Source organism: Pteropus alecto, unplaced genomic scaffold (genome assembly GCF_000325575.1).
Source record: "Pteropus alecto unplaced genomic scaffold, ASM32557v1 scaffold20, whole genome shotgun sequence".
In the NCBI taxonomy this organism is placed as follows: Eukaryota; Metazoa; Chordata; class Mammalia; order Chiroptera; family Pteropodidae; genus Pteropus; species Pteropus alecto.
The window spans coordinates 346,679-356,281 of NW_006436298.1; the positions used below are offsets into that span (position 1 = coordinate 346,679).

Genomic DNA, 9,603 nt, shown 5'->3' on the forward strand with positions numbered 1-9,603 from the left:
CTTTCCCTTTTTTATTTTTGATATGATGAGTTACCTCTTTTTATATTGTGTAGTTATCAAATTATAGTAGATTTAGTTATTTTGAAAACTTTTTTCTTTAACTTTTATACCATAGTTAAGTAGTTAATAAGCCATTCTATTACAGAATTAGGGTTTTCTAAATCTGACTGTATTTTTACTAGTGTGTTGTATACTTTCATATGTTTTTATGTCATATGATTAGCATCTTTTCATTTCAATGTGAAGAACACCTTTTAGCATTTCTTGCAAGGCAGGGCTAGTGGTGATGAATTCCCACAGCTTTTGTTTGTCTGGGAAAGTTCTTATTTCTCCTTCATACCTGAAAAGTATCATCACTGGATAGAGTATTCTTGGCTGGCAATTTTTTTCTTTCAACACTTTATTAAAGAAATCATTAAATTTCTTAAAATTATTAAAGAAGTAAACTTTCTGCTCACTTCTCCCTGTCTCCTTCTTCTCAGATTTCAATTATTCTAATCTTTATACATTTGATAGCATTCCATAGATAATATAGGCTTTCTATATTCTTTTTCATTCTGTTCTCCTTTGATTGGGTTATTTCAAAGTTTCTGTCTCTAGTTCACTTATTCTGTCTTCCATTAGATCTACTCTGTTGTAAATGATCTACTCTGATGTAAAATGAAAGATTGCATCTTTCATTTTATTCATTGACTTCTTCAGCTCCAGAATTTGTTCGCTTCTTTTTTATGATTTCTGCTGCTTTGTAAATTTCTCATTTTGTTCATATATTTTGTTGAATTGTCTGTGATTTCTTACATATGCTTGAGTTTCCTCAGATAGATATTTCGAATTCTTTATCAGCTAGATTGATAAATTATGTGCTTTGAGCTTGGTTATTAGTGGACTATTGTTATCTTTTGGTGATGACATTTTTTTTGTTCACATTCTCTGTAGATTTGCATTGCCGCTTTTATGCTTGAAGTAGCAGGCAGCTCCTCAGATCTTTACTAGTTGCCTTCAAGTGGGGTAAACTGATTGTTGATCCTGATATATCTGGGGTTTTCTCTGCTCTTGTATAAATATACCTGTTCCACACTTCTTGCTTCTTCTTGTGACACAAATCTTAAGCTTTTAGGTCTTCTCTGATTCTTATAACCCACCAGGTTATTTGTTGTTAACTTCTTTTGTTTTCTAGAAGGTGGCACTATAGCTCAAGCTTGTGGTTTCTCCCTTGCCCACAGATACTGGTCTGTTTTTCTGGTAGCACTCTGTTTACCAGACTTGCACTTGCCACCTCACTTGGGAGCACACACAAGGAGCTGGTCACAGAGTGGGGGGTAGGTATGGGTTTAGCACTCAGAGTGTTGGGGGTTTCCGTGGACTGGGTGGGAAGGTTGTCGGTGAGGTTCTCCCATAGGCTTGAGTGTACTTCCAAAATCCTGAGCTTAGCAGGAACTGTATCCTTTTCATGCTTTTTGATGTTCTTATCTGCCTTTCTCCCACAGTCTCCTCCTTCCCAGCCATCATAAAGATCTCACCTTAGTACTCTGGTTGCTGCTGGAGAGAAATGGGTTTCTCCAGCAACATCTGCCTCAGTGAAGGTAACTGGGCACTAACTCACCACTTCTCTTCTCCCTCTTGGGATAAGATGCTGCAGGATATAGTTCAGCCCATGCTGTGTCATGTTGGGGGAGGGGCAGTGCTGGCAAAGTTCCTCTTATGTTCTTCATTGCACCCAGACTTATTTTTCCCCCTTCATTGCATGCTGTTGTCTCCTTTTAGGAAGGTGGGATTTCTACAATTTTTCTTCTGTCTGAAGGTATCTTCTCAGGTCAGCACTATCTACGTTTTCCCCAGCTTCAGCTCAGAGGGGTTGGGGCAAGTTTACTGGCTCCAGTGGCTCTGTAGCCTGTATTGAGGTGTATCTGCCTATTACCAGATGCGCATGTGGGCAAGACTCCTCCAAGGTCTCTTAGCATCTGGTGCTGGATACCACAGCTCCCTCAGAGGCACTTTGGTTTGGATGGTTGCCTAATTAGTTTTTACAAAGGGGGACATAAAGGAGTGTTGTGATGCTGATGTCATGATGCTGACATCAACTCTGCTAAAATTTTTCAAAGTGATTTTTGTTTTTCTTCTCTTACCCTTTTTAATGGAAAAATAATACCATATACTCTTTTAAAAGGAAGGCTCTTAATGAAATCCTTTCAGTTGAAAATGTCTGCACGTAAGAATAAAATCTGGCCCAACACCTGTTTTGGTACAGCCTAAGAACCAAGAGTGGTTTATAAAGATGAACATTAGCAATAGAAAGAGAACACTGACTTTGATGTTATTCCCTCCCAAAGAATTCCATTCTTCTCGTTATTAGACTTGTATTACAAAAAAAATTGTATTCAATTATTACTAGTATAATTTTTTTTACAGCTTTATTGAAGTTACTATTATAATTTGAATTTCTACTGATTCTAAGAGGATCACTAAAAATCCTTGTGTTTTGGGATTATTTTTACCTTATATGGGATTATTTTTTATCTCATATAGGATAAAAATATAAGGGGTTTGGCATAGATGGAGAGTCTGGGGCCTTCTTTAAGTGGATTGTAACAGGTAATATTAGCTACTGAGCAAAGTAATTTTTGGTTTTGCTTTGTTGTCGTTTTTTTTCCCCCTTACATATATCATGGCATAATATAAGATACAGTTTCCTGGGTTAGGTACTGAAAAGATTATGCACCCAATTTCCATGTGTGTTTGGGATTTGTGCCACAGCTCTCAAATATTCTGTACCTGTTTTTCCATTCTCTTTTCTCTTTGCTTTTTAGATTGGAAATTTCTATTGACATATCCTCAAACGCAGAGATTCCTCAGCTGTGTCCAGTCTACTAATGAGCCCTTCAAAGGCATTCTTTATTTTTTTTACAGTCTCTTTGATGTCTGGAATATCTTTTAATTTTATTTTAAAGACTTAATTTTTTTTAAGAGAAGTTTTATATTTACAACAAAATCGGGAGGACGTGTTTTGTGCCAGTCTCAGTCTCAGTCTGTTGATATCCAGTGTTGTGTCTTCACTGGCCCTTGTGGTTCTTCTTATGCTTGCAAGATGCACTCAGCAGTAACCATCAGGAAACTTTGAAAAAAGAACAAGGGCCTCATAGGTCCTAAAGGGTACACTACATACCTGGGGCCACACAGTGAGGTCATGGGTAGAAAAAGAGGGGTAGCTGTAGGCCTGGTGTTCTGCTTTTATTGGAGTCAAGGGTGGGGGGCCTGGGTTTCATGGGTTCACTCTTTATTAGTGAATTTATAAGAGTGGGAATTTAAAGCAGAGGAAGAGAAAAGCAAGTGGCCCAAATGGTCAGTTATCTAAATCAAAGATACCTGAAACAAAGGAGCCTGGGGAGAAAGGGTACAGCCTGGCTCTTAATCTAGTTGTGTGGCTGGCAATGTGTTCTTTTCAGCGAGCCATCTTTGATGTGGATGCCTCTTTGAAATGGATCTGGGCAATCAAAGTTGAAGTCAGGCACTTGCATTACAAAAAAAGGAAAACCAACTGTCAGGGTTTACCCTACAGAAAGATTACAGAGATTTCCAAATACTCCCTTTCCCCCACAGGTGCATGGCCTCCCCAATTATCATCATCATTTATCAGAAAAGTACTTTTTTTTTTTAATACCAAGGATGAATGTACATTCATACATCATAATCACCCAAGGTCCATAATTTACCTTAGAGTTCACTCTTGGTGTTGTACATTCCATGGGTTAGGACAAATGATAATGAGATCTATCCATCATTTTTATATCATGCAGAGTATTTTCTTTACCCTAAAACTCCTCTTTGCTGTTTGGCATTTCTTTTTGATTTTTTCTTGGAATTTTTATTTCCTTACATTGCCCATCTGTTTTTGTGTTTTATCTGCTTTTTCCATTAGCACCTTTAGCATATTAATCACAGTTGTTTTAAATTTCCTGATCTGATTATTCCAGCATCCCTGCTACATCTGAAGCTGGTTCTGATGCTTAATGTGTGTTTTCAAATTGTGTTTTTTTGCCTTTGAGTGTGTCTTGTAATTTTTTTGTTGAAAGCTGGACATGATGAACTGACTGTGTAAAAGAAACTCTGATAAATAGGGTTTTAGTAGTGTGGTAAGATGTAGGGGAGGCGAAGCGTTTTATAGTCCAATGATTGTCTCAGTCCTTTAGTGAGCCTGTATTCCTGGACTGTGAACTTCAAAGTGCTTCTTAGTCCTCTCTCAGCCCCTTAAGTTGGACACAATGGTTAGAATAGGATGTTTAATAACATATGTCTCTTACTCCAGTTTGGTTAGGCTCTGATAAAACTCCAATAGGTTAGCCTCTGATAAAATAGTTTCTCTTGACGTCAGACCTTGTTAAGAAGAACAGAGTTCTCTGATACATTTCAGAATGATTTCCAGTATTTACTGTGGGAACCTGATTGAGCTCCTGGAGGTAAAGCTCCCAAGTGTGGTGATCCGCTATGACTATTCCTTGTCTTGATTTCGCTGCTACAGTAAGATAGCCCTGTAAAACTAGTAGGCTCTAGTTTTTGAAACAACGTTATCTCAAACAGTTTTATTAAATTTAAACTGAAGCAGAAATTTATTTGGTTGAATATAAGGAGATTTATTTTAGCTGCAGTTTCTGTTTTTGTGTCTTTCCTTTCAGTACCTGGACCATGAAACTGTTTCAGCCACATTTGTCGACAGTAGTGGACAGCTTGTTTCCTCCCAGGTGACAGGAATTAGCCGGAATCCTTACTGTGGCTATGAGCACCAGACTCTGTCCAGCCGGGAGCGCATGGAGGAGGACTCCTTACTGGCTGCCTCACAGTGGCAGGTGCCTGATGTGGGCCCAGTCCCCTTTTTGAAGAGCAGTGACCCTTCTTCCAGCTACTTTGTCATCTTGAACTCTGCAGCCTTCTTCAAAGTGGGAAGCCAGCTAGAGGTGCTGGTTCATATACAGGATTTTCAAAGAAAGCCCAAGAAGTATGGTGGAGACTACCTGCAGGCCAGAATCCACTCCCCGAAGCTGCGGGCAGGGGCCGTGGGCAGAGTGGTGGACTACCAGAATGGGTTTTACAAGGTCTTTTTCACTTTGCTCTGGCCAGGCAAAGTCAAAGTGTCCATAACTCTGGTCCACCCCAGTGAGGGAATCAGAGTTCTTCAGCACCTACAAGAAGAGAAACCAGACAGGGTCTATTTCAAGAGTCTCTTTCGTTCAGGAAAAATTTCTGAAACTACCGAGTGCAATGTGTGTCTTCCTAGGAGTCTGCCCCTGTGTAACTTTACAGACCTCTACACCGGAGAACCCTGGTTCTGCTTCAAACCAAAGAAGCTCCCGTGCAGCAGCAGAATCAACCATTTCAAAGGCGGGTACCTGAAGGGACTCCTGACTGCTGCAGAGAGTGCTTTCTTCCAGAGGTATGTGCTCCTTGCTCTAGAGGGTAATTTAAGAGTCCCTGTCCACTGTTTTTGGCCCATCTAGGGGACATGTCCCATTTTGGAGACTTTCTTGTTTTGGTTATGTGCTGCTTATTTCTCTCTGAATTTGGCCCAATTCAGGAGAGGTGGTGAATAAGAAAATACAGATTCGTTTTGTGACTTGTGTTTTAAAAGTGAAGCTTAGTGCTTATTCCAGTTCAAATTAAAGACCCTTTACCCTTGAATTTTTTTTTTTTTTTTACCTACATATCTATGTTTTACTTCAGAACTACGTAGCACATCTATAGCCGTATAAGCAAGATCACCTATTCACAGAAGAGATAAAAAAGTTATCCAAGAACCGGGCTGCTAGACGTCTTGTAGTCAGGGCAGTGTTTTAGCTTTACCTAATAAACTAAAAAAAAAAAAATTTCAAATGAGATTTTGTTAAAATCATATGAACATTTATTGACAGAAAAAAGACTGTGAATATGGCAACATTGCTGGGTTGATTGAATAATAAGCATGGGAAGCCAGGAATACCACAGCAAATTAAGTTAACAGTTTTGTATTTTTGAACGTAAGTATAAAATTTTTTCATCGAAATGATCAATATATGTAGTAAAGCATGGTACATATGCACTGCATTCCGTTCATGCAGTGATTCCATGCATGAACGGAATCATGGGATGATCATTATGAATTAAAATTTCTGTTTTCTTAAACAGTCCATATAGTTCTGAAGTAAAATAACATTTCCAAGAAATGAAAACTTAAAAAAGTTACATGGTCAAAAGTACAACTATTTGAAAGAATATAAAAAATGTTTCTTATTTTTAAATGAAATATGTACTTTTATAGCATTCCCTGGTAGAGAGATATTTTTGTTGTGTACATCTAAGCACTCTGAGGAATTTTATGTTTTATGTCCACTCATTACTCGGTCAGGGAGAAGTTCCTACCATAAGGTATGTGGGCCATAGGAGCTTTAAAAATAAAACCCTCTCGTTTTCCACTTTTAGAGTCACCTTCTGATCATAACAGTTTTAAGTACACTTTTGAGGGACTCATGCCATGCTTTCAGAAGGCCAGCAGAGGGAGCACTACTCAATGTGTTTACTGCACTTTTTTTGATCAGACTGTCTAGTTTTTTGTATGGCTTAGTACAAAAGGACTTTAGCATTAGTTATTTATTTATTTTTTTAATCCTGGGTTAAATCTCAGACATTCTATTTATTGATGACTATAAGCAGATTATTTCATTTCTTGTACTTTTTGCCTGTATATGAAGACTACTTAGTTTACCCCCTTTTAGATTGTGTCGTCAGTTCATTTAGTGGCCTAGCAAAGATGAGAAAGCAAAGCTTGTAATTTCTGCAGATTCCACGTAGGAAAAAATGAGATCAAGGTGAGAGAATTAAATTAGTGTAAAATTTAAAAATATATCTAACACCAAATTCTATCACCAAAAACGAAAAAAACACTTGTGAATCCAGAAGGATAAAATAATGTGTGTCCCTGCTCTTACTTGCATATCCTGGATGATGGCATTCTGTAATAGAATCATTAAGAAATTCTCCTTATCTGGAAGTTTGCAAGGAAAACCGTGTTTGAGGTGGCATAAGTTTCTGGAAACCAAACATTTGACAGACTCCTAATACTGATTTTATTTTTTGCATTGTTTACTCTATTAAAATTCTGAAAATTTGTACCAGGCTAACTGAAAAGAAAAAGAGAAAGATTGAAATTGATCATCTGAAGGATCTTTGGGTATACTGGTTTGAGCCTATGGTCTGAATATGTTAAGCTGATACCCATTTTTACCTCTTTTCTTGGTGGCTCATGATGTTGCTTAATTCAGAAAGGATTAAGAAGCCTTGGTCTTTGGGTTCCTAAATGACAGATAAATAAAGTGATTTAATTTTTGTTTTTTACTATTTAGGGCAAAAAAAGTATTGGTTTTGGGAAAAAAACAGCAGTACTTTGCTTATAAGATTCTATTAATACAAGGGAAGAGACTTTTTTGAAAGAATGAGCTTATCACATAAACTTTCCTTTAGCATGATTTATACTTTTTAAAAAAACTTAAAATCTCTAGTAACACTGCAAGAATAATAGTAATGAGCATCCATATATCTTTAACTCGGATTTACCATCGTTAATGTGATTCTGTCTGTATGTGGGTTTATATGTGTGTCTGTGTATAATTCCCCCTCCACCCCCAGACTATTTGAGAGTAAATTGTAGACATCATGGCATTGAACCCCATGAGTATGCATCTCCTTGGAATATGAACTTTCTCCAAATATAACCATAACACAATTATCATACTTGGGACATTTATGGTTGATACAATACTATTATTTAATATGTGGTCCATATTCAAGTTTCTCCAGTTGTCCCAATAATGTTCTGTGTAGCTGCCTTTTTTTTGTTGTTGTTCCTGGCTTTATTGAAATATAATAGACAATTAGTTGCTCATATTTACACTATAAAATTCAATGAATTTTTTTCAATTACATTTGGCATACAATAATATATTAGTTTCAGTTGTATAGAATAGTGATTAGAGACCTATATGACTCACAAAGTGATTACCCCAGTAAATCTAGTACCCTTCTTCCCTCTACATATTTATTACAACATTATTAACCATTTTCCTTATGCTACACTTTATATTTCCATGTCTAATTTGTAACTATCCATTTGTACTTTTTAATCCCTTTGCCCTTTTTACCATCCCCCTAACCCTCCTCTCATTTAGTAGCCCTCAAAATATTCTTTGTATCTACAAGTTTGTTTCTGTTATTTTTTGTTATTGGTTGTTTTGTTCTTTAGATTCTACATGTACATGAAATCATGTAATATTTGTCTTTATCTGACTAAATTCATTCAGTGCAGTACCCTCTAGGTCCATCAAGGCAATATATTTTTCCATCCCCTTCCTTTTAGTGTGTGTGTGTCTTTTAATCTGAAGTGAGTCTCTTATAGGCAACATATGTAGGGGTCTTGTTTTCTTATCCATTCAACCATCCTATCTTTTGGTTAGAGCATTTAATTCTTTTCCATTTGAGGTACTTGTTGATAAATATGTAGTTATTACCATTCTTTATTCATGTTTTTGATACATGTTTTTTCTTCTTAAAGAAGTCCTTCCATCAATTCCTGTAATACTGGCTTGTTGCTAATAAATTCCTTTAGCTTATTTTTGTCTGGGAAGCTCTTTATCTGTTCTTCAACTCTAAATGATAGCTTTGCTGGGTAAAGAATTCTTGGTTGTAGATCCTGGGTTTTCATCACTTTGAATATTTTGTGCCACGCCCTTCTGTCCTGCAAAATTTCTTTTGGGAAATCGGCTGTCAGTCTTATGGGTGCTCCCTTGTAGGTAACTATCTGCTTTACTCTTGCTGCTTTTAAGATTCTCTTTGTCTTTAACCTTTGGCATTTTAATTATAATGTGTCTTGGTGTGGGCCTCTTTGGGTTTATCTTTTTTGGGACTCTCTAGGCTTCCTGGGATTGCGCATCTATTTCCTTCACCAGGTTAGGGAAGTTTTCTATCATTATTTTTTCTAATAGCTCTTCATGTCTTGTTCCCCTTCAGGTACCCCTATGACTCAGATGTTTTAACCTTTAATAGTGTACCCATAAGCTCCTTAAATTATTATAGTCTTGGCTTCTTTTTTCTTGCCATCCTGATTGGATGTCCTTGGCTTCCTCATCCTCTATATTGGTGGTTCAATCCTCCTCTTTATCCACTCCGTTGATTCCCTCTAATAATAATATAATGTGTTCTTCATTTCTGACTGGTTCCCTTTTATAATTTCCATTTCCATTTTTATGTTTTTTTTTTTAAATTTATTTTTACCTCTTTAAGTTCTCATTGAGTTCATCTACACTTCCCCTAAGTTCATTGAGCATCTTTATAACCAGTATTTTGAACTCTGCATCTGTTAGATTGCTTAACTCCATTATTTTTGGATCTCTGTTCTGTTCTCTCATCTGGTTTCTGCTGCTTTGTCTTCCATTTTGGCTGCCTTTCTGTGTCTTTCTGTGTACTAAGCAAAGCTCCTAAGGCTCCTGGTTTTATTAGTATGGCTTTGTGTAGTAGGTGTCCAGTGGCACAGTCCTGAGAGGGGTTCAGCTGCAGGCCAAGTTTAGCCCCAGCCTGTGCCCCTCT

At 37.2% G+C, this 9,603-nt stretch overlaps 1 protein-coding gene across 7 annotated transcripts in view; it reads left to right on the forward strand.

The window, feature by feature from the left end:
- NXPE3 (neurexophilin and PC-esterase domain family member 3) overlaps window positions 1-9,603 on the forward strand; it is a 33,655-nt gene that overhangs the window by 9,956 nt on the left and 14,096 nt on the right. For all 7 annotated transcript variants that reach the window (XM_006913067.3, XM_015590500.2, XM_025047806.1 and 4 more), the window contains one exon: window positions 4,671-5,425. In XM_006913067.3, coding sequence (XP_006913129.1) covers window positions 4,671-5,425 — 755 coding nt within the window. The remainder of the gene's footprint in view (window positions 1-4,670; window positions 5,426-9,603) is intronic.